This window comes from Saccoglossus kowalevskii, chromosome 12, assembly GCF_978046115.1.
Source record: "Saccoglossus kowalevskii chromosome 12, keSacKowa6.1, whole genome shotgun sequence".
Taxonomy (NCBI): domain Eukaryota; kingdom Metazoa; phylum Hemichordata; class Enteropneusta; family Harrimaniidae; genus Saccoglossus; species Saccoglossus kowalevskii.
The window spans coordinates 35,547,565-35,573,992 of NC_140652.1; the positions used below are offsets into that span (position 1 = coordinate 35,547,565).

General features: G+C 39.8%; 1 protein-coding gene across 1 annotated transcript; it reads right to left on the minus strand.

Moving 5' to 3' along the window:
• Positions 1–516: 516 nt before the first annotated feature.
• LOC102806281 (deoxyribose-phosphate aldolase-like) lies at positions 517–26,348 on the minus strand. Its single transcript, XM_085506252.1, has 8 exons — positions 26,292–26,348; positions 24,107–24,204; positions 23,293–23,440; positions 19,135–19,233; positions 13,550–13,684; positions 13,332–13,460; positions 6,198–6,310; positions 517–914 (listed from the first exon to the last, which is right to left on the minus strand). The coding sequence occupies exons 1-8, from the start codon at positions 26,323–26,325 to the stop codon at positions 708–710; spliced, it is 963 nt and encodes a 320-aa protein (XP_085362378.1). The 5' UTR covers positions 26,326–26,348; the 3' UTR covers positions 517–707.
• Between the last annotated feature and the right edge of the window lie 80 nt (positions 26,349–26,428).

Consider the following 26,428-nt stretch of genomic DNA (forward strand, 5'->3'; position numbering starts at 1 on the left):
CCGTAGAGCTACGGCCGCTATTTGAGGTCAATTTGCTTGAATATAATTAAAACTTGCCTCTTCTGCGGCAAATGTGAGTAACTTCTCGCTGCTTTCATAAGAACATCCATGGCGGTTGGCTTCTATTCATCAGGGTTATGCACGTTGACAGAATACTTAGTCCTGTAAACAACATTGATGTATTTCAGGCCGAAGTCCTGGGCTATCGTGATCAGTGCACTAGTGGCGAGTCAGATTGAAGCGACTGCAGCCCATCAATCAATGCGCACAATAGGCCGATCTTCCCACTCCTTAGGAACATATAGGTTGGCAATTTCGCCAATTGTGATTTCTCGGTTTTTGATGACAGAGTTTCACGGTGTGTCACCACAAACCACGCCGCCGAGATTCACTGTCAACTAACGCTCGTAAAGTATAGATCTGTGTGAGACTTTGGTACTTTGATCATAATACTCCCACGAAAATGCAACTTGGATTTGTTATGCGGTGGGCGGAAAAAAATGAAGGTAAAAATAATTTTTTTAGCAATAAAATTTTATTTTTATTTCATTTTTTGCTCCTGTTCATTCAGCAGGTTTGCGAAACAAGGGATAATACAAGTCTGGCCTTATGTTTTATAAACAGGATTTCTATTGATAATTCTATCTAAGTTATAACATCCATCCATTTGTTTAATGCATCTACAATAGACATTTATCACAGTCATATCAAGCCATAGCCAATTCATGCGATGCAGCATAATGTCCAGTCACAAAATGAAATAGTTGCCTCTCTATATCTCCTAGTAGCCCACTGGCACCAAATCGGAACATTGTTGGTGTCAACCAATCATTGCCCAGTTCTTCTTTCATCAACGCTAGCCAGGAGCAAGCATCTTTAGCTGTACGGATGCCACCAGCTGGTTTGAATCCAACCTAAAAACATTTTGAGAGATGTCGTGTGATTACTCCAATTTTATTAGTGTGTGTTTATCTACATTGACTTGGTTCACATTGCTGCAAGGTCAGAACAGAAAATATGTAGAATTATGCCATACCAGTCAAAATTGGCATTTAAATTTGTAAAATGGTGGGAAAAAATAATACAAGTAATATAATTTGTGTCAACATTTTAATATTTTAGGCATTTAGAAATGCATATTTTAGACAGTGTACAAAATGACGTACAGAACAATTTGCATAATTGGTAGACATAGTTGTTATATTGCATGAATTGAAACCCATCATACCAAATTGCCGTTAAAGATCATGATTGACAAGGACAGCTTTGAAGATTCAATTACATAAACTGTAGAAGAAAATTGTTTAAAAAATGTGGATACGTGCATGAAACTTGCAGGACCAGGAGATCTCATGGCATTGCATATCATAAGTTACATATCAATAGATTTATCTAAAAATATATATATATTTATTTCTGCCATGCCATCAACATAATATAATAATAAATTTATTCATAATACTGTAGGCCTCCGACCTCAAGGTATACTCATTGTAATTGCATAACATGTTACAGAGGACATTGTCATTTTACAGTGACTGAAAAAGAACAAGAAAATATAATCAAAGAAAGCTTAGAAAGAACTCCCATGTGCTGAGAGTATTGGAGAGACATTAAATATAATTCGAAATTACTTAGCTGAAAACTAATTATGCAAATCAGAAAATTAATATGACCAGATTTGAGTGTAAAACTAATGAGGTCTGCGCAATGTAACAGAAAATCTATGTCTCCAAGTTTAATTGAAATGTGATTAGAACCAAAAAATTATGAATTATTATGCTTATTAGGGAATTAATATGAACAGATTTTTACCCCAAACTAATTAGGTTTGTACATTGTCCTAGAGCAACTTTGTACTAAGTTTCATTGAAATGGAATAATTACTACCGTGAAAACTCCAAAAATTCGACCCCTCTAAAAATTCGACCGCCTATTTATTTGCCGGGTTTCGGTGTTTTATTTATCTCCAAATTTTCGACTCCACTAAAAATTGCCGACTCATTCTTATTCGAAAATTGCGACCAGTTTTAGTTTTCCCCCAAACGAAAAAAAAAACGATGTGAGCGTTCAAACGGGACCTTCCTCGAAGGCAAGAATCCGGGTTTCTGATTGACTGAGAGATTTTTATTTTATTGGTAACGAAAATATGGCCTTGTTAATTTTTAACATGTTTTAAATTCAGTGTGATAATCCGGCCTGCTCAGTTTTAAAGGTCAATTGTAGGCGGGGCCATGGGGAGTCAGTCATAGGACATCACCAAGGGATTTGGTAGGGCTGCCCAATCAGGAACTAGCTTGGCAGCTTATTACCATAGGTAAATATACATTAATTTGTGGCGTCGTTTTCAATTTTGTAATCAGTGCAACTTCTGCAGTGCAGCTAGAAACATTGTATCTTTTCGCAAGTTTTTGCTCGTCGACGTGCTCAATGTTAGCCACCTGCCAAGTTGTGGCCATCGTCAGACTCGTCTTCCAAATACCACCGTATTATCAACTAGGCGCTGCAGAACTACGACGGTACGTACTGTACATTTTACGTGAAAGTAATCCCCTTCTAGCAAGATTACTCGACTGTTCCGTTAGTTGCACCGATCGACCTTGTTTCTTCTGTGACAGTGAGGCGCAGACAATCGCAGTTGCGCAAGAATCTGACGAATTTGACGACTGTTACCTGGCACAATAGTTTCAATGGCAAATGATTCTCTGTCCGATATGTTTGGGGCCACTTTCACACCTTTCTCAGGGATGGAGCGACCCGCCGCTACGAGCGACACACGCAGCGATCTGCCGCTAGATGTTCAACAATGGGCCGCCGTAAATAGCATCAGCAGTGAGTCTATGGCAAAGTTGTCGGCGAATGGTTTTACCAACATGCAGCTCATTCGTCTGATCGCCCGAGAAGACATTGATGCGATGGTTATTGAGCCTCTAGCCCAACGACGACTATTTATTTTTGCTATACAAAATGCAGTACTGAAAGTTGGTGCAATGTTCAATAACGGATGAAATTGTCCTGCTTCTTGTGCTGCTGGGTTCGTAAGCAAGTGTTGCAGCGACGGCGTCTCCCCAATGTTGACGTTTTGAGAGCTGGCGGCCATATTGGATTCTTCGCCGTTGGTGGCGCTGACCTGTGGGTTCCCGGATGGACTCTGCTGTTGTTGGTTGTTCGGATTAATAGCCGGAAGTTGTCCATTTGTCGATGCCGCCGGACGAATACACTGAGGGGGTGACCCTTAAAATATATTCTAAATAAACGAAGTTTCAAATAAAAACGAACACAAAAATCTCGGCATGCTGCGTTTCTGAATTGTTGATTATTACTGTACTCAGTAGTGATTATAATAATGTACACAAAATAAATTTGTTGAATAGTTATGAAATACAAATAAAAGTCAACTTAGTTTCATCGTAAGCGAATGATTCCGGTCTCGTATAAACGTTTGATGCTGTAGGATATCCGCCATGTTCTCTTAGGTCAAATAGGTCAAATCGCTAATTAACCAATCAAAAAGCTGGATGATGCCAACGTGTTCAAATTACCATAGCTTATTTAAATATGTTAATGTTATTGAACGCAATGCGGAAGAGATTGATGTTGTAGTACGATATTTTGGCTTGGATTTTGATGCGAAAACGGCATCATTTTTTTTAAATAAAAAAATTAGTTGTTTTTAAAAAATAAACTGGTCATCTGAAGAATAATTTAACATTGTTCACAGTGATAACAGCTCATTCTCGAAAGGAAGCTTACCCGCTCACGCTAGTCACGATAAAAATCATACACGTGTACTCTTGAATAGACAGACGTCAATGACTACGGTAAAACTTACTCTATTTTAGCCGGCAGGATTGATTGAAATGTCCGAAAAATGACGCCAAAATACACCTTAAAAGTCCCATTTTATTTTCTTAAATCCCATTTTATTTTTTAATCCAAGGGCGAATTTACGGCAGAATTTGGTCCCTCAAATAAGGGACACGTGAGCTTTGATTCTAACCGGATACATTGCACTGGGTCGGGGAGATAGTTTGCTAAACTTCCATGTATCTTTTGTCCAATGGGTACCTGTACTTCGAACATTCGCAAGTTTTCCTAGGTAGTGCGAGACAGCTTTGTCTTTTGACCTATTAGTTTTGTGCTGACCTCTTCTCCGCGTCTTGATGTTTTGTTTTGCTTGTCATAATACTTACTGATTGATGGCTTTGTTTAGATTTTGAGTTACAACTCGGCCACGACCTTTGCTTTTACCGTGAAACATGAGGAAGTTTACGTCAATTGACGGACATTGCAGTTTTTAAAAACTAATGAAGCACACTGTCTATCATCCCCATTTTTTCATTTGCTGATTTCTATTCTGAAAAATTCGACCGTCCGAAAATGCACCTTAATTTTGACTCTAAAAACACGTCACATTTCTAACACCAATTATTTAAAACCGGTCGAAATTTTGGAGTTTTTACGGTACTTTAGATATCAGTGTGAAAGTTTAAAATTGGTTAATTATGCAAATTAGGTAATTAATATGTACAGATTTTAACCCACAATTATTCAGGTCTGTCTATTGTCCTACAGCATCCATGTACATTCATTGATATGTGATGTATAGTACCTGAGATATCAGTGTGAAAGTTGGTTAATTATGCAAATTAGGTGATTAATATGCACAAATATTTACCGGAAACTAATTGGGTCTGCATAATTCTAGATTCATTGAAATGTGATGATTAGTACTTTAGATATCAGTAGAAAAGCTGAAAATTAATTATGCAAATTAGGTAATTAATATGCACAATTATTTACCCTAAAACTAATCAGGTCTCTGCATAGTCCTAAAGGATCTATGTACCAAGTTTCATTGAAATGCGATGATTAGTACTTGAGATACCCGTGGAAAAGCTGAAAATTAACTAATTATGCAAATTAGGTGATTAATATGCACAAATATTTATCGAAAACAATCAATCTCTGCATAGTCTTCGAGTAGGTAAGTACCAAGTTTCATTGAAATGTAATGCTAACTACTTATATCAAATGTTGAAAATTAATTAATTATGCAAATTAGGTAATTAATATGTACTGATATTACCATAAAAACTATCAGGTCTGTGCAGTGTCGTATGACATCTATGTACCAAGTTTCATTGAAATGTGATGATTAGTACTTGAGATATCAGTGGAAAAACCGAAAATTGACTAATCATTATGCAAATTAGGTAATTAGTATCCACGGATTATTACCAAAAACTAATCAAAACCTAGCATTAGTTCAGAGCATCTATGTACCAAGTTTCATCAAAATCCAATGAGTGGTTGTTTAGATATCAGTGGAACAGTCATGGAACCACTAAAAAATAGCTAATTATCATGCAAATTAGGTAATTAATATGCACGGATATTTACCAAAAATTAATCAAATCTGCGCATATGTTCAGAGCATCTATGTACCAAGTTTCATCAAAATCCAATGAGTGGTTCTTTAGATATCAGTGGAACAGTCATAGAACAGCTAAAAATTAGCTAATTATCATGCAAATTAGGTAATTAACGAGCATGGATTTTTACCAAAACCTAATCAAATCTGCGCATTGGCCCAGAGCATCTATGCACCAAGTTTCATCAAAAACCGATGTATGGTTCTTGAGATAGCAGTGGAACAGTCGGACACACATACACACATACACACACACATACACACATACACACATACACACATACACACATACAGACACACTAACTGCAAAGACTCCCATTTTGTGCTTCGCACATGGGAGTCAAAAAGAACTGTCAGACCAAAATAATTGTATTACGTTTTTTGTGGCGAGAAAAATAAATTTAGAAATGTTACGCCATCAACATAAAAAGATTGCAGAAACAGTATTTTACAAGTGGACCACCTGATTTTTCTAAAATAATAATTTTACGCTTCTAGCAATTCAACAACCTGGCAGGGAACAGAACAGAAATGTTACAAATACAGACATATATACAAAAACTGTTGAGTCTCTGTATTTATCCACTGACATATTCAATTCTAAACTAATAATTCCACCACTCTAAAAACATAATTTTAATATTAGTTAAAAATTCAGTTTTGTAAAGAATTGTTGATTAAGAGTGTATGGTTGCCTTAGTAACAGGTTATTTTGTTAACAATCAGCAAATCTAACACACATTTTTAGTTTTCAGTTATTTACCTTGTAGCCAGTCTTTTGATAGTACTCCCTGATAGCCCGCACCATCGTCAAGGCAACAGGAAAAGTAGCATTCACCCCTTCCTTACCAGTGGATGTCTTAATGAAATCAGATCCTGTCAGAAAAACAAATCAGTTACAATACAATCTATCAAATTTTCCAGAATATATCTGGTTTTCTATTTACAATCTCCTGCAGTTAAAGTTACATGTGTTTGAAGTAAATTCACATCTGCTACTAGCGAGTATGATACTGTGCAGAGTTTTCACCAAGAATTCAAAATGTTCCATTAGTTTAGAAAGTATGAGACAATTCCCCATCCAAGTGGAATACGAGACAGAGACATAAAGTAGTTTGTTCCCCCTATAGTGGAAATAGTTTCCTCAAATACATGTTTAGGAATTGACTGTTGTAAAATGACTATTAAGTTTTTAATATGAAAACAGGCGAGGCTTATTTCATCCAGTTTTCATTTTATAAATAGTCACTGGATGTAGTTTTGTGTGACAATTTGTCGCATGAAAATAAAAAAATCATGCGGCAAAAACATCTCAAGTCTAGTCTAGTTGAGAGCACTAACTGAGCATATGTGCAATGCATTATTGTAAATTGTCCTACTTAAAACTAGCGAGATTAAATGTATTTTTGTTTTTTCAGCTAAAGTCACAGAGAAAAATTCTGACAGATAAACAAATAATTTAATATTAAAAAGCAATGAAAAAAAAAAAAGAACAATTTTGATTATTTCCAAAATATTGATACCGGATTCTGCCATAAATTCGCCCTGGGCCATTAAACGTCAGTTTGGGATTTAAAAATAAATAAAATAGGACCAAGAAATCGTCCAGGGCGATTTTTCGGCAGTTTTTTTAAGGTGTTATTTTATTCTTTTCTGATGCCTAAAAGTTTCACCATAGTCATCGACGCCTACTATTCACGAGTATGATATTTATTGTGACTAGTGTGAATGGGTAAGCTTTGTTTCATTTATCTTTTATTTAAAAACTAATCATGCCACTTTCCCATCAAAATCCAAGCCAAAAGATCGTACTACAACATCGGCAAATCTCTTCCGTGCTGCGTTCAATAACATTAACATATTCAAATGAGCTATGGTAATTTGAATACATTGCCATCATCCATCGTTTTCATTGGTTAATTAGCGATTTGACCTGTCAGGCAGGCATTTCATAACAATTCAATGAATTTATTTTCTGCACATTGTTATAATCATTACTAGGCAATAATTAATAATTGTGAAACACAGAATGACCGGATTGTTCTACCGCGATCATTTGCTAGTGTACTAACTTCTTTTAGAATATACTTTCGTTACTAATAAAATGAAAAACATGTGATTTTTTGGGGAAAAAATGCACTGGGTGACATTGTAATGAAATAATAGGTGGTCTACTTTTTAATTCAGCAAGAAAAAAAATGTATGAAATTTTAGATTGATGAATATTTTTTTGAAATTTTGAACCCCAAATAAGGGCCCACCGCCATTACCTAATGACTCTTTTTTTTTCATTTTTTGTATCTTTATGGACATTAAATGTAAAAAATCTAAAAAGTCTTAAAGGTAAAACCTTAAGAAATGTTTACTTTTTAATGATTTAGTTGTTTTTAGTGTGTGTAACATCTATTTTCTGAAATTAGGCAAGGGTTCTCCGAACCCACCTATTCACATAGTTCATACCCACCATAGACTCTGGTCAGTCAAAATGACTATTTTGAACTGTAGGCATTAATGCCGGTGATGGAGAGATAGAATCTAGGTCAGGGGAAGCCCAATGACCTCAAGATTCTTTTACCCCTTACGTCACAAACCCACATGACCGAGGCCACATGGCAGCGCCATGGGTAGCCGTCAATCACTCTGGTTCCTTTCTCTCCGCCTCGAGGACTTAGACCAACGCGACGGAAAGAGTGGGGAGGTTGGGGGGCCGGAGTCTATGGTGGGTATGAACTATGTGAATAGGCGGGTTCGGAGAACCCTCGCCTAAATTCACTACGTTCAATTACCCACCATAGACTCTGGTCAGTCAAAATGACTATTTTGAACTGTAGGCAGAGTCAGACACCGATAGGTGGCCGGTTTTTCCGAACAAACAGAAAAAGGAAGAATAATGAAAGTCTTTTCCCAGTCCGGGATGAAAACAAACTCAAAAACCTAAGTTAAGACCCAAGAAGAGTGGTGTCTTACCTTGCCTGTGCTGTCCCCGAAGCAAGAAGCCAATGCTGCTGTGGTGACAGGGTTTGGTGCGCCCGAGAAAGCTAGACCCAAGTCGAATTCGGGGGTGATAAGCTTGAAGTAGGACCGAAACAGTTTGCATGAGGGCGTAGGTCGAAAGAAGCGAAACCTGGGAGCTTCCAGGAAGTGCTAGTGGAACAGACAATCTGCCCACAAGAATGCCGAGACTGACTTATCGCCTATGCGCATGGGCCTCTGCGGTCGTTCGGGCTGGGTCAGTAACCAAAGCATGTCCCGCTACGACGGGGCCTAACCTGAAGAGACCCTGCTCAATAGGACAGTTGCAGTAATCCACCTGGAGATCAAAGTCGGGGAAGCCGGCTTATCCTGTTTGCCAGGGCCGTAACACAAAAACATGTGTTTGGTTCCCCGTCTGGAAAACCTGGTACGGTTCTCGTAGCGCTCGGACCGGGCAGAGAAGCAATTCCTCCTGATCCTCCGGACCAACAATATTTGACAGCCGGGGGATGATGATCGGATGGGGATCGTGTCCTCCTTGTTGATGTAGGAGACCACCACTGTGTTGTCTGTGCAGAGCAGGACTCTGTGGTCTCGAACTGCGGGTTGAAAGCGTGAAAGTGCCAGGTGCACTGCTTTCAGCTCGAGCCAGTTGATATGGTGGTTCCTTGGGCTTGTTTGTCGAATAGATGCGCTCCCCGCCCTTGGAGGGAGGCGTCTGTTACCAGAGTCATAGTTGTGACGAGTGGGTACAAGGGGACCCCCTGTCTGAGGTTGGTCAGTGACGACCACCAGTACAGGGTTTCCTTTACTTGGTCCGGGATCGATACTCACCTGTTTAGTTCCCGTAGGTGAGCTCGGTGTTCCAATAACAAGCGTTGGACCGGGTGGCTGCGTAGTGCGGCCTGGGGAACTACCCTTCGAACAGAGGTCATCATTCTGATGAGCCGCATTAGTTCTCGGAGAGACACTGAAGGAACGCTGACTAGGCGTTCTGCTAGGTTGCTTAGCGCTAAGCAACGCGCCTGAGATCGGCGAACCGGGCCTACTTCGGTGTCGAACTCCATGCCCAGAAACACCAACTGTTGAGTCGGGTCGGGATGGGACTTTTTGTGACTTACTAGGAAGCCCAACTGGTGAAATAAATCCTGTGTAACCCTTACATGTCTGGCTAATAACCCCTTGTCTGGGTTGTGTATCAACCAGTCGTCTAGGTACAGATTGACGTGTACAGACATTTGGTGGAGCAGCAGTACTACCTGATTCATCACTCTGGTGAACACGTAGGGCGTTGTGGATAACCCGAAGGGGAGCACCCAAAATTTAAATACTTGGCCCAGATGGGCGAATCGAAGGAGAGGGCAACTCGCTGGGTGCATAGGTATGTGCAGGTAAGTGTCGCATAAGTCTAAAGAGGCTAGCCAGTCGAGACGGTGGATAGAGAGTTGGACACTGGATGGTGTCTCCATGCGGAACCGATCGAGAAGCACATACTGGTTTAGTCTGCTTAGGTCCAGAACCGGACGCCAGCAGCCTGTAGATTTTGGTACTATGAATACATTTGAGTAGAAGCCCGGACTTAGTGCCGGCTGAACTATTCTGTGTATGGCGCCCTTTCTTAGCAAACTGTCTACTTCCTGTCTGATTGCTTCCACCATGTGGGGGTCCCCTGGCAGTGCTTCCGACGAGGGGAACACTGACAGGGGCGGAGGAGATGTCAGTGGTATTCTGTAACCGCGTGCGACTACCTGGAGCGTCCAGGGATCGGTTACCCGCTGCATCCAAGCCGGAATGCACCGGCGCAATCTGTGTGCGACAGGGATCTGTGGCCATCGGTTCGGCGGTTGCAAGAGGGGGGGTTCTCCTCTACTGTGAGGTGAGCCTCCCCGGAGATTACTGGGGTTACTAAGCTGTAGCCTGATCTCTTGCAGGCCCATCCACCATCACCACCCACCCCTCAAACCCCCATCCCCCGTCGCAGAGGTAAGTGTCAAACATGCTTACCCCACTGCCGGGGTTGATGACCACCAGAGGAGGAGGAGGAGCCACCACCTGGTCCTCTCTTTCCGGGGGCGTGCCACTACCCTTCCCTCCCGCGGATGGGTGCAAGCGCTTGCCTCCTGGCTGACTCTGTTTTGCGGAGCTAGTCCTAGGGCGTTGTGCTTTCTGTGCTTGGGGCGCCCTCCGCTTCCCCTTGGCAACGGCCAACTGGCTAGCGGATTCGACTTGAACCATTTGGTTTGTTACACCCCGAAGCTCTGCAACTGCCCCTGCTATCTCCCCCATCAAAGAGGGTGGAGGATCTCCAGTCTGTGTAACTGAGGCGGTGGCGTACCCCATGACTCAGTTCGCCGGCGAAAACACACGCGTCTAAAACCGCGTCCCGCTGCACAGTAGTAGCCCCGGCCAAGAGAGCCATATGATACTGGAGGATATCGCACACAGCCGTGCGGTGGCCTACCATTAGCTGTGTTGTCTGATCTAGGAGGCGAGTGCGTTCTGCATCTAAGGTCTCAAGAGTCCTGGGCGCGCACAAGAATGCGCTCCAGTGTGGCACCTACGAATTCAAGGAAATTGATGGGTCGTAACTCTGCCCTCAGGGCATGTTGGATAGTCTCAGAATGGGTCGATGAGAATGACCATGGAACGCGGCCGTCCCCCTTCACCCGGCTAGCAAAACAGAAGTTTGTAGTACCGGGGTCCGGGGAAGGAGCCTTGGGGTCCGGTCGGGGTCTTCTGGTTTCGTCCCACGAATTGGGGTCCGAATCCAAGATTGCCCCGATGGGGTAGCGTTTAGTCCAGCGGAAGGAGTTATGCAAAAGATTACCCCAGCCCGGGGCTTTCGGTGTTACCTCCTCCGTGGCTGACCAACGGCCGCCCTTCAAGAAAGTCTGCGCGCCGACCCCCACGCTCAGCGCTCGGCTGGACCAGGAGAGACGTTCGAATGGGGTCAATCTTGATCCCGGCGCCTGTGATCCCATCAGCGCTGAAACGACCGTAAGTGGCTGCTTTAGGAGTGAGGGTGGGGGAATATACATAGCGTCACCTGGACTGATAATATTCCGCATCACCCCAACGACGCATTACGCAATGTGAACTCTGAGGGACCGCCCGAGGTGCCCACTGTATCCAACGCGAGCGAACTGCCACCTCTCAGCCTAAATATGTGAGCAAGAGCATGCTCGAGAGTGCGTCTCATGACAGGGTCAGTTCCCTCTGGGAACGCATGTGGGTCGGCGAGAAGGTAGTCGAAACCCGCAGCGGAGCTCGGACTTGAAGGTAAATTAATCAGTCCGGTACGGCGCGGTGAACCCTGGTTGGTTGAAAGCAGGGAGGAGGCACAATGTATGTCCTGACCCGAACGCCCTGCCCCGAAAACAGAGTCTTGGCTACCAGTGTCCCCGTTGGTGTTACGTGTCTGAGGTTGCCAAGGAGACCTGTTGCCACTAGCCTGAGCCTCAGCCTCCCCCGAATCAGCGGGGGGTGGGGGGTGGGGGGTCACGGCTGGGAACAGGGGGTTCCCCGGAAGAGACGTGTTTAGAATGCGAACGGTGCTTTCTGTGTTTCTTCCTACTTGCCGGCTGAGAGGCCGCAGTGGAGACAGCTCGCTCCGCCTGCAGGTGATCTATGCTGCCTGCCACAGATTTGCCCCGACAGTCCTTCGAATAATGCCCTCATTTCAGCGGCAAAACCGGCGCCGTGCGAGGATGGGTCCACAACGGGATCCAGCGCGGGCCCCATAGGAGGAAAGACCTCCAGGGGCACAGCCTCGCTGTTGCCAGTAAAGTTGGGTAACCCACTTCTTGAAAAAACAGACTGTGTACATGTAGATACCCTTGTATGCAGGTTCCATTCCAATTGCTGGGTACACTGATTACAAATCCGCCTCGTAAACTGAGGAGATAATACCGGCGGTGAGCTTCTGGCGTTGCCAGTGCATCTATCTATTTCTAAATACATTAAAAATAAAAGACGACATGCATGAGGGAAAACGAATTACAGTTGTAAAAGGTGCTGCCATGAAATCAACATGTGATTACGTAGTGGCGCAAGGTTTTAATTTCTTTGTTGTTGAAAGCATAACACACAAAGGGGAAAACGACACGAGGGTAAAAAGACAAGAAAAACTTATCCTACCAGCTAGAATGTCGAATGCCACGGCTGCGGCGACGACTCACGCTAGAAACCCAGACAGGAAAAAGCAACAGAGCCAGGCAGAGCCGCTCAGAATCATTCCTCGTCGAGGCGGAGAAAAATGAAGAGTGATTAACGGCTACCCATGGTGCTGCCATGTGGCCTCGGCCACGTGGGTTCGTGACGTAAGGGGTAAAAGAATCTTGAGGTCATGGGGCTTCCCCTGACCTAGATTCTATCTCTCCGTCACTGGCAGAATCGCTGATTAATGCCTACAGTTCAAAATAGTTATTTTGACTGACCGGAGTCTATGGTGGGTAATTGAACGTAGTGAATAGTATTATAACTTACCAGTCACTATAGATAGCTACCAAGTGTTTCTAATTATATAACTTACCAGTCATCACTAGTTAAGGATTATAGTACTATAACTTACCAGTCATCACTAGTTAAGGTTTATAGTACTATAACTTACCAGTCATCACTAGTTAAGGTTTATAGTACTATAACTTACCAGTCATCACTAGTTAAGGTTTATAGTACTATAACTTACCAGTCATCACTAGTTAAGGATTATAGTACTATAACTTACCAGTCATCACTAGTTAAGGTTTATAGTACTATAACTTACCAGTCATCACTAGTTAAGGTTTATAGTACTATAACTTACCAGTCATCACTAGTTAAGGTTTATAGTACTATAACTTACCAGTCATCACTAGTTAAGGTTTATAGTACTATAACTTACCAGTCACCATAGCTACCAAGTGTTTCTAATTATATAACTTACCAGCCATCATAGCAACCAGACTAGCTTTGTAGACATTTGTAAGTGTTCCTAGTTCTCCTGTTGCTAGGATTGATTTCATGTGTACATCACCACAAACTGACTTGAATGCTTTTATCTCATCATAGACACCTACAGAAACAATTTACAAAAATGACAATAAATAATCATGGGTTCATGAGGAAAATAATTAGTTGTCCAGCTCATGTTACATTACTAACCTTTCCAATTTCCTGCTAGTGCATAGGTCCTGTTGATCACAATGTCGATTTCACCTGCACCATCAGAAACTGCTTGTTTAATTTCAGCTAACCTTTGTTGCAGCGGAGTCTGACCAGCTGGAAAACCAGTGGCAACTACAGATATAATAACAATTAGAACACATGGTGAAATATGAATATTTAACATCAGAGAAATCAACATTTTTTATACTAATCGTCTTGTAATAAAGACAAAATAATTTGTTGAGAATTACTTTGTATTTTGTACACAAAAGAATTTACGTAGTTTTCTACTCCTATATGACTCCACTAATGTCTAATGTCTAGAATTAATGCACATTTCACCTGCTATACACAACTCCCCTAATGCCTAGAATCAATGCACATTTCACCTGCTATACACAACTCCCTTAATACCTAGAATCAATGCACATTTCACCTGCTATACACAACTCCCCTAATGCCTAGAGTCAATGAGCATTTCACCAGCTATACACAACTCCCCTAATGCCTAGAATCAATGCACATTTCACCAGCTATACACAACTCCCCTAATACCTAGAATCAATGCACATTTCACCTGCTATACACAACTCCCCTAATGTCTAGAATCAATGCACATTTCACCTGCTATACACAACTCCCCTAATACCTAGAATTAATGCACATTTCACCTGCTATACACAACTCCCCTAATGCCTTGAGTCAATGAGCATTTCACCAGCTATACACAACTCCCCTAATGCCTAGAATCAATGCACATTTCACCTGCTATACACAACTCCCCTAATGCCTAGAATCAATGCACATTTCACCTGCTATACACAACTCCCCTAATGCCTAGAATCAATGCACATTTCACCTGCTATACACAACTCCCCTAATGCCTAGAATCAATGCACATTTCACCTGCTATACACAACTCCCCTAATGCCTAGAATCAATGCACATTTCACCTGCTATACACAACTCCCCTAATGCCTAGAATCAATGCACATTTCACCTGCTATACACAACTCCCCTAATGCCTAGAATCAATGCACATTTCACCTGCTATACACAACTCCCCTAATGCCTAGAATCAATGCACATTTCACCTGCTATACACAACTCCCCTAATACCTAGAATCAATGCACATTTCACCTGCTAAACACAACTCCCCTAATGCCTAGAATCAATGCACATTTCACCTGCTATACACAACTCCCCTAATGCCTAGAATCAATGCACATTTCACCTGCTATACACAACTCCCCTAATGCCTAGAATCAATGCACATTTCACCTGCTATACACAACTCCCCTAATACCTAGAATCAATGCACATTTCACCTGCTATACACAACTCCCCTAATGCCCAGAATCAATGCACATTTCACCAGCAATACACAACTCCCCTAATACCTAGAATCAATGCACATTTCACCAGCTATACACAACTCCCATAATGCCTAGAATCAATGCACATTTCACCTGCTATACACAACTCCCCTAATGCCTAGAATCAAAGCACATTTCACCACCTATACACAACTCCCCTAATGCCTAGAATCAATCACATTTAACCAGCTATACACAACTCCCCTAATGCCTAGAACCAATGCACATTTCACCTGCTATACACAACTCCCCTAATACCTAGAATCAATGCACATTTCACCTGCTATACACAACTCCCCTAATACCTAGAATCAATGCACATTTCACCTGCTATACACAACTCCCCTAATGCCTAGAATCAATGCACATTTCACCTGCTATACACAACTCCCCTAATACCTAGAATCAATGCACATTTCACCTGCTATACACAACTCCCCTAATGCCTAGAGTCAATGAGCATTTCACCAGCTATACACAACTCCCCTAATGCCTAGAATCAATGCACATTTCACCAGCTATACACAACTCCCCTAATGCCTAGAATCAATGCACATTTCACCTGCTATACACAACTCCCCTAATGCCTAGAATCAATGCACATTTCACCTGCTATACACAACTCCCCTAATGCCTAGAATCAATGCACATTTCACCAGCTATACACAACTCCCCTAATACCTAGAATCAATGCACATTTCACCTGCTATACACAACTCCCCTAATGCCTAGAGTCAATGAGCATTTCACCAGCTATACACAACTCCCCTAATGCCTAGAATCAATGCACATTTCACCAGCTATACACAACTCCCCTAATGCCTAGAATTAATGCACATTTCACCTGCTATACACAACTCCCCTAATACCAAGAATCAATGCACATTTCACCTGCTATACACAACTCCGCTAATGCCTAGAGTCAATGAGAATTTCACCTGCTATACACAACTCCCCTAATGCCTTGAGTCAATGAGCATTTCACCAGCTATACACAACTCCCCTAATGCCTAGAATCAATGCACATTTCACCTGCTAAACACAACTCCCCTAATGCCTAGAATCAATGCACATTTCACCTGCTATACACAACTCCCCTAATGCCTAGAATCAATGCACATTTCACCTGCTATACACAACTCCCCTAATGCCTAGAATCAATGCACATTTCACCTGCTATACACAACTCCCCTAATGCCTAGAATCAATGCACATTTCACCTGCTATACACAACTCCCCTAATGCCTAGAATCAATGCACATTTCACCTGATATACACAACTCCCCTAATGCCTAGAATCAATGCACATTTCACCTACTATACACAACTCCCCTAATACCTAGAATCAATGCACATTTCACCTGCTATACACAACTCCCCTAATGCCTAGAGTCAATGAGCATTTCACCTGCTATACACAACTCCCTAATGCCCAGAATCAATGCACATTTCACCTGCTATACACAACTCCCCTAATGCCTAGAATCAATGCACATTTCACCTGCTATACACAACTCCCCTAATGCCTAGAATCAATGCACATTTCACCAGCTATACACAACTCCCCTAATGCCTAGAATCAATGCACATTTCACCAGCTATACACAACTCCCCTAATGCCTAGAATCAATGCACATTTCACCAGCTATACACAACTCCCCTAATGCCTAGAATCAATGCACATTTCACCTGCTATACACAACTCCCCTAATACCTAGAATCAATGCACATTTCACCAGCTATACACAACTCCCCTAATGCCTAGAATCAATGCACATTTCACCTGCTATACACAACTCCCCTAATGCCTAGAATCAATGCACATTTCACCTGCTATACACAACTCCCCTAATGCCTAGAATCAATGCACATTTCACCAGCTATACACAATTCCCCTAATGCCTAGAATCAATGCACATTTCACCTGCTAAACACAACTCCCCTAATGCCTAGAATCAATGCACATTTCACCTGCTATACACAACTCCCCTAATGCCTAGAATCAATGCACATTTCACCAGCTATACACAACTCCCCTAATGCCTAGAATCAATGCACATTTCACCTGCTATACACAACTCCCCTAATGCCTAGAATCAATGCACATTTCACCTGCTATACACAACTCCCCTAATGCCTAGAATCAATGCACATTTCACCAGCTATACACAGCTCCCCTAATGCCTAGAATCAATGCACATTTCACCAGCTATACACAACTCCCCTAATGCCTAGAATCAATGCACATTTCACCTGCTATACACAACTCCCCTAATGCCTAGAATCAATGCACATTTCACCTGCTATACACAACTCCCCTAATGCCTAGAATCAATGCACATTTCACCAGCTATACAAAACTCCCCTAATGCCTAGAATCAGTGCACATTTCACCTGCTAAACACAACTCCCCTAATGCCTAGAATCAATGCACATTTCACCTGCTATACACAACTCCCCAAATGCCTAGAATCAATGCACATTTCACCAGCTATACACAACTCCCCTAATGCCTAGAATCAATGCACATTTCACCTGCTATACACAACTCCCCTAATGCCTAGAATCAATGCACATTTCACCTGCTATACACAACTCCCCTAATGCCTAGAATCAATGCACATTTCACCAGCTATACACAACTCCCCTAATGCCTAGAATCAATGCACATTTCACCTGCTAAACACAACTCCCCTAATGCCTAGAATCAATGCACATTTCACCAGCTATACACAACTCCCCTAATGCCTAGAATCAATGCACATTTCACCTGCTATACACAACTCCCCTAATACCTAGAATCAATGCACATTTCACCTGCTATACACAACTCCCCTAATGCCTAGAATCAATGCATATTTCACCTGCTATACACAACTCCCCTAATGCCAAGAATCAATGCACATTTCACCTGCTATACACAACTCCCCTAATGCCTAGAATCAATGCAAATTTCACCAGCTATACACAACTCCCCTAATGCCAAGAATCAATGCACATTTCACCTGCTATACACAACTCCCCTAATGCCTAGAATCAATGCACATTTCACCTGCTATACACAACTCCCCTAATGCCTAGAATCAATGCACATTTCACCTTCTATACACAACTCCCCTAATGCCTAGAATCAATGCACATTTCACCTGCTAAACACAACTCCCCTAATGCCTAGAATCAATGCACATTTCACCTGCTATACACAACTCCCCTAATGCCAAGAATCAATGCACATTTCACCAGCTATACACAACTCCCCTAATGCCTAGAATCAATGCACATTTCACCTGCTAACACAACTTCCCTAATGCCTAGAATCAATGCACATTTCACCTGCTATACACAACTCCCCTAATGCCTAGAATCAATGAGCATTTCATCTGCTACACACAACTCCCCTAATGCCTAGAATCAATGCACATTTCACCTGCTATACACAACTCCCCTAATGTCTAGAATCAATGCACATTTCACCTGCTATACACAACTCCCCTAATGCCTAGAATCAATGAGCATTTCACCTGCTACACACAACTCCCCTAATGCCTAGAATCAATGCACATTTCACCTGCTATACACAACTCTCCTAATGCCTAGAATCAATGCACATTTCACCAGCTATACACAACTTCCCTAATGCCTAGAATCAATGCACATTTCACCTGCTATACACAACTCCCCTAATGCCTAGAATCAATGAGCATTTCACCTGCTACACACAACTCCCCTAATGCCTAGAATCAATGCACATTTCACCTGCTATACACAACTTCCCTAATGCCTAGAATCAATGCACATTTCACCTGCTATACACAACTCCCCTAATGCCTAGAATCAATGAGCATTTCACCTGCTATACACAACTCCCCTAATGCCTAGAATCAATGCATACTTCACCTGCTATACATAACTTCCCTTATGCCTAGAATCTATGCAGCATTTTGTCTGTAATACACAACTCCCCTAATCTATGCAGCAACTTCCCTAATTTTACAGTCCAGAAAACACTTATCAATATATTTTTTTACCATGTTTGTATTATTGATTTTGACAATTGAAAGAACTCCCGAAACCCCACATGACCCTGATTACTCATGTATGTGGTTAAAATCTGATTTCTCAAATCAAATAAAAACCAACCATAGTGAAATATTCAGTATATTGTATTATTCAACAACCACCAATGAGGGCAGTGTTATATTCACCTGATGCAACCGGTATTGAGTCTCCTTTCACTTCTTTCAGAGCTTTCACAGCATCAGCCACCCTAGCAGAATACACACAGACAGCACCAACAGTAATGTCTATAAAATTACAATAGATGGTATAGATGAGATATTATCAATATCTACAACATCAGCCACTCTAGCAAAATACACACAGACAGCACCAACAGTAATGTCTATAAAATTACAATAGATGGTGTAGATGAGATATTATCAATATCTACAACATCAGCCACTCTAGCAAAATACACACAGACAGCACCAACAGTAATGTCTATAAAATTACAATAGATGGTGTAGATGAGATATTATCAATATCTACAACATCAGCCACCCTAGCAGAATACACACAGACAGCACCAACAGTAATGTCTATAAAATTACAATAGATGGTATAGATGAGATATTATCAATATCTACAACATCAGCCACCCTAGCAGAATACACACAGACAGCACCAACAGTAATGTCTATAAAATTACAATAGATGGTGTAGATAAGATATCAATATCTACAACATCAGCCACTCTAGCAGAATACACACAGACAGCACCAATGGTAATGTCTATAAAATTACAATAGATGGTATAGATGAGATATTATCAATATCTACAGCATCAGCCACTCTAGCAGAATACACACAGACAGCACCAATGGTAATGTCTATAAAATTACAATAGATGGTATAGATGAGATATTATCAATATCTACAGCATCAGCCACTCTAGCAGAATACACACAGACAGCACCAATGGTAATGTCTATAAAATTACAATAGATGGTATAGATGAGATATTATCAATATCTACAACATCAGCCACCCTAGCAGAATACACACAGACAGCACCAACAGTAATGTCTATAAAATTACAATAGATGGTGTAGATGAGATATTATCAATATCTACAACATCAGCCACTCTAGCAGAATACACACAGACAGCACCAATGGTAATGTCTATAAAATTACAATAGAGGGTGTAGGAGAGATATCAATATCTACAACATCAGCCACCCTAGCAGAATACACACAGACAGCACCAATGGTAATGTCTATAAAATTACAATAGATGGTATAGATGAGATATTATCAATATCTACAACATCAGCCACCCTAGCAGAATACATACAGACAGCACCAACAGTAATGTCTATAAAATTACAATAGATGGTGTAGATGAGATATCAATATCTACAACATCAGCCACTCTAGCAGAATACACACAGACAGCACCAACAGTAATGTCTAAAAAATTACAATAGATGGTGTAGATGAGATATTATCAATATCTACAACATCAGCCACTCTAGCAGAATACACACAGACAGCACCAATGGTAATGTCTATAAAATTACAATAGATGGTATAGATGAGATATTATCAATATCTACAACATCAACCACCCTAGCAGAATACATACAGACAGCACCAACAGTAATGTCTATAAAATTACAATAGATGGTGTAGATGAGATATCAATATCTACAACATCAGCCACTCTAGCAGAATACACACAGACAGCACCAACAGTAATGTCTATAAAATTACAATAGATGGTGTAGATGAGATATTATCAATATCTACAACATCAGCCACTCTAGCAGAATACACACAGACAGCACCAATGGTAATGTCTATAAAACTACAATAGATGGTGTAGATGAGATATTATGAATATCTACAACATCAGCCACTCTAGCAGAATACACACAGACAGCACCAATGGTAATGTCAATAAAATTACAATAGATGGTATAGATGAGATATTATCAATATCTACAACATCAGCCACCCTAGCAGAATACATACAGACAGCACCAACAGTAATGTCTATAAAATTACAATAGATGGTGTAGATGAGATATCAATATCTACAACATCAGCCACTCTAGCAGAATACACACAGACAGCACCAACAGTAATGTCTATAAAATTACAATAGATGGTATAGATGAGATATTATCAATATCTACAACATCAGCCACCCTAGCAGAATACACACAGACAGCACCAACAGTAATGTCTATAAAATTACAATAGATGGTGTAGATGAGATATTATCAATATCTACAACATCAGCCACTCTAGCAGAATACACACAGACAGCACCAATGGTAATGTCTATAAAATTACAATAGATGGTATAGATGAGATATTATCAATATCTACAACATCAGCCACCCTAGCAGAATACACACAGACAGCACCAACAGTAATGTCTAAATATTACAATAGATGGTGTAGATGAGATATTATCAATATCTACAACATCAGCCACTCTAGCAGAATACACACAGACAGCACCAATGGTAATGTCTATAAAATTACAATAGATGGTATAGATGAGATATTATCAATATCTACAACATCAGCCACCCTAGCAGAATACACACAGACAGCACCAACAGTAATGTCTATAAAATTACAATAGATGGTATAGATGAGATATTATCAATATCTACAACATCAGCCACTCTAGCAGAATACACACAGACAGCACCAACAGTAATGTCTAAAAAATTACAATAGATGGTGTAGATGAGATATTATGAATATCTACAACATCAGGCACTCTAGCAGAATACACACAGACAGCACCAATGGTAATGTCTATAAAATTACAATAGATGGTATAGATGAGATATTATCAATATCTACAACATCAGCCACCCTAGCAGAATACATACAGACAGCACCAACAGTAATGTCTATAAAATTACAATAGATGGTGTAGATGAGATATCAATATCTACAACATCAGCCACTCTAGCAGAATACACACAGACAGCACCAACAGTAATGTCTATAAAATTACAATAGATGGTATAGATGAGATATTATCAATATCTACAACATCAGCCACCCTAGCAGAATACACACAGACAGCACCAACAGTAATGTCTATAAAATTACAATAGATGGTGTAGATGAGATATCAATATCTACAACATCAGCCACTCTAGCAGAATACACACAGACAGCACCAATGGTAATGTCTATAAAATTACAATAGATGGTATAGATGAGATATTATCAATATCTACAGCATCAGCCACTCTAGCAGAATACACACAGACAGCACCAATGGTAATGTCTCTAAAATTACAATAGATGGTATAGATGAGATATTATCAATATCTACAGCATCAGCCACTCTAGCAGAATACACACAGACAGCACCAATGGTAATGTCTATAAAATTACAATAGATGGTATAGATGAGATATTATCAATATCTACAACATCAGCCACCCTAGCAGAATACACACAGACAGCACCAACAGTAATGTCTATAAAATTACAATAGATGGTGTAGATGAGATATTATCAATATCTACAACATCAGCCACTCTAGCAGAATACACACAGACAGCACCAATGGTAATGTCTATAAAATTACAATAGAGGGTGTAGGAGAGATATCAATATCTACAACATCAGCCACCCTAGCAGAATACATACAGACAGCACCAACAGTAATGTCTATAAAATTACAATAGATGGTGTAGATGAGATATCAATATCTACAACATCAGCCACTCTAGCAGAATACACACAGACAGCACCAACAGTAATGTCTATAAAATTACAATACCGGTAGATGGTGTAGATGAGATATTATCAATATCTACAACATCAGCCACTCTAGCAGAATACACACAGACAGCACCAATGGTAATGTCTATAAAATTACAATAGATGGTATAGATGAGATATTATCAATATCTACAACATCAGCCACCCTAGCAGAATACACACAGACAGCACCAATGGTAATGTCTATAAAATTACAATAGATGGTGTAGATGAGATATTATCAATATCTACAACATCAGCCACTCTAGCTATACTGAATCAGCATTCCAACACAACCACTAACTTAAACACTTAATATGTATAAATAATATACACAATATTTTTATTTTGAGATGTTTGTCTCAAAACTTGCAAGGGAACTAAAAATAATAATAATTGTTCAATCAAGAATTGAACTTCAATCAGAACATATTTGATACATAAAGCTGTTAAGCATTACCGGTACCTGATGTTTATTATAAATCAAAACTCTGCTGACTGAAGCTATCATGGCTATTCAGTGTTAAACACGTGGAATAATGCTACATGACTGATACTCACTTTTATCTTGCATGTCCATTGCTTTCAGTAGATCAGCTCTGATTGGATGCTTGGCTTTATAACAAAGACGCTGCACATTAGTAAATGTGTCATCACCAGACAAGGTTGTCAAATCAATACAAGTTACTGCTTTTAATAACCATGCAGCCTTGTGAAAAAATAATTTCAAGTAATATATCAGGTGGGATCATCATTAATGAAGTCAAGAGTCTCCATTAGTACAATTATAACAAACTAAGCTGAAATTAGTCAGCTATCTTCCATCAGGACATAAAATAAATAACATGATGTATAATTTAGTTGTAAAATGTGATTGCCATTTACCATACAATTATCTGACTAGTGTAACAAGGGGTCAAAGTTCATTCTCAATCCAATGAAAATGTGCAGCAATATTGTGTTCAAAATCAACTTTATCTAGTTTCTTAGCAGTATAAAATAAAATACTTGTAAAATTAAATCAATAAAGTTAAGATACATGAACACAAATGGAAATGACGCTGATGCCACATTGTAGCGAAGCTGGAATGCAAACCTGAAGTCAAATACACTAGAGCGATCATGTGACAGCAATACTGTACATATACACAGAAGTGGAATTAAACAGGGCAAACACTCATTTTATTGTTTTTTTCACAGTACCCCAGTGTACAGGCAAACAATACAAATGCAGGTCCAATGTAAATGCAAAATAGTTTTTTTTCAAGGTGATGATTAAAACCCAGTAAATGTTTAACTCTTCAGCCTGGTGATAAAAAAAAACAAAACTTGTACGTTTGTAATCACTCACTTCATTTTAATAATAAATTCTTACCTGCCATTGTTTCTTTACAGTTCGTTTTGTCTTAATTTCATCAGCTCGTTTCTTTACTGCAGGCAAATTAACCTTGACATTTTGCACCCATTCTAAGTCTGCATACCAAGAAAATAAAAAAATAATTAATTAAATGTTTTTCAGTTTCTTGATCATTCATTTGTCTGTATTAAAACCATACCAAATTGAAATAACACCAATAACTACACCTGAAATATTCCAGTGCTTTTCAAAATAGTCCATTATTTTGTTCTATTAGAACTGTTTGCCTTCAGATTGCCAGCTTTTAGAATCCTCAAAATTCAACCCTACAACATAGTATAGCACCCTCTATAGTTCAAAAATGACATCATTTATTCACTCTCTATTTACGACATAAAGTCACTTGGGGCATGAACCAAATTCAAAAGTATTTATGATTTATTCTTGCGAAATCCACTAGAATTTTGTCCTCTGCAAACAAATCATTTTTGTCTTAACAACCGTAAAATATATCATGCATCAGTCTATTTGATTTCTTCTTCGGGTACTGGCTAAAAACGTCAAAAATGGTGGATGCACAGCAAATTGGTTTCTGTGAAAAAATCTTAATTACATTAATTAAATTATCGTGTTAGGATCAATCAATCATAGAATCAATCATCGGTTAATGCTGAGGTATGCATGCACATTCAATGTATCTCATCCCCTTATTGTTCGCTGCCAAGGTCCATGGCGGTGTTTGAGCAGGCAGTCAACAACCAAACATAAAAAACGCCCATTCTGACAACACCATGGTTCCAGGGCTAACTTTAAATGTGTTGTTAGTACATATATGGTGAAACAAAAGATATCCAGATCTTGGCACGTGTCTAGAGTCACAACAAGACTTTTCTCCCAATTTGGATAAAAACTCTGCACATGCAAAGATTGGTTGCCAGAATGCTAGACACAGACTAAAATCACGCCATCTGTGGTGAACTTGAGAGAACATAATTACCGGTATATTGATTTATGATGATGTTGAGACATTGGTCACTGTAAATGACTTTGAAAAGTTGATTACAACCATTGCTGAGGAAAATTTTGGCAAAGTTTTAAAATGTTAAATGAGTTAGAAATGGAAAAAGACAATTCAACCAAGATGTTGGACCCGTTGATAAAAATCAAGATGCATCTTGAATTTTCAATGGTAGTCGCAGAATCTATACATTAGTTGTAACTAATTTAGGCATTTCTCTGTATTTGTCACTGCTCAATTAAATATTAGATCTATTTTTTTGACAAAATCCCCAATTGAGGATGTAAACTTTATCTATTGATGACTATTAGGAGAGATAAACGCTACTGAAAGCAATTAATTTAATGAAAATTACCTAAACAACTGTTTATAAACAAGTGACTAAAAGAAATTAATAACGATAATTACACATGGATTCCACTCAGACAAACAAACTCAAACAAAAAACAAACATATAGGAATTGTAAGTGCAATACTAAATTAGACAGCTACTATTATGAAAACTTTGAGCTATGTAATTCACTTTCAAGTTTCATTTAATGACCAGTATTGTCTCAACATTGTAGTTGGACAACACACAAAAATAGAAAAGATAGAACTTGCAACATTTGCAACCAAGATCATATTGAGAATAAATTTCATTTTCTCTTTGCAATGCTCACGTGTTTCTGAATGAATGCTAAATAAATAAATAAATAAATAAATAAATAAATAAATAAATAAATAAATAAATAAATAAATAAATAAATAAATAAATAATATATTAAGAAGATGACATTTTGTTTGATGTTGACAGCTAAACAAGGTTTGTGGGCGCGGCGCGAGCCGAGTCGGTCCCAATTGACGTGAACTAAACTACTGCAACCCCACTTCACGCAAATATGAAAAATTTACAATATTCGTCACGTGACAAGATCCCAACGTGAACGTGAACGTAGCTACAGTAAGTATCTAAAGACAATAGAGACTACTAGTATTAACTATATGCGCTAATCACACGCTCGGAACTTGAACGTTTCTTGGATAATAATAAATAAATGACCTAAAGTAGAGTTGGCATAGTTAATCAGTCGCCGGAACATTCCCCTACCACTCATATAATACGGTGGCAATTTCACACACAGTGAAGATTAAATAGATTATGTATTCAGTCGATATTCAAAAAATAGCAGGAACACAACTCACCGAGATCAATTCCTGGATTCACTGGGCCTGCCATGTTTCTAAAATCGTACGACCTACTTATTGGGTCAGAGGTCAGTAAATAAAGTCACCTCTGATTTGTACATGTATGTCGTCTTTGATTGATATTCCGTGAACGA

What these genes read in the sequence shown, in the direction of transcription:
- LOC102806281 (XM_085506252.1), bottom strand. Translation starts at nt 26,325, where the DNA reads ATGGCAGGCCCAGTGAATCCAGGAATTGATCTCG. An exon ending in CTGTAAAGAAACAATGGCAG is followed by an intron (nt 23,441 to 24,106) that starts GTAAGAATTTAT and finishes TTTTTTCACAAG; the next exon opens with GCTGCATGGTTATTAAAAGC. An exon ending in CTCAATACCGGTTGCATCAG is followed by an intron (nt 13,685 to 19,134) that starts GTGAATATAACA and finishes TTATATCTGTAG; the next exon opens with TTGCCACTGGTTTTCCAGCT.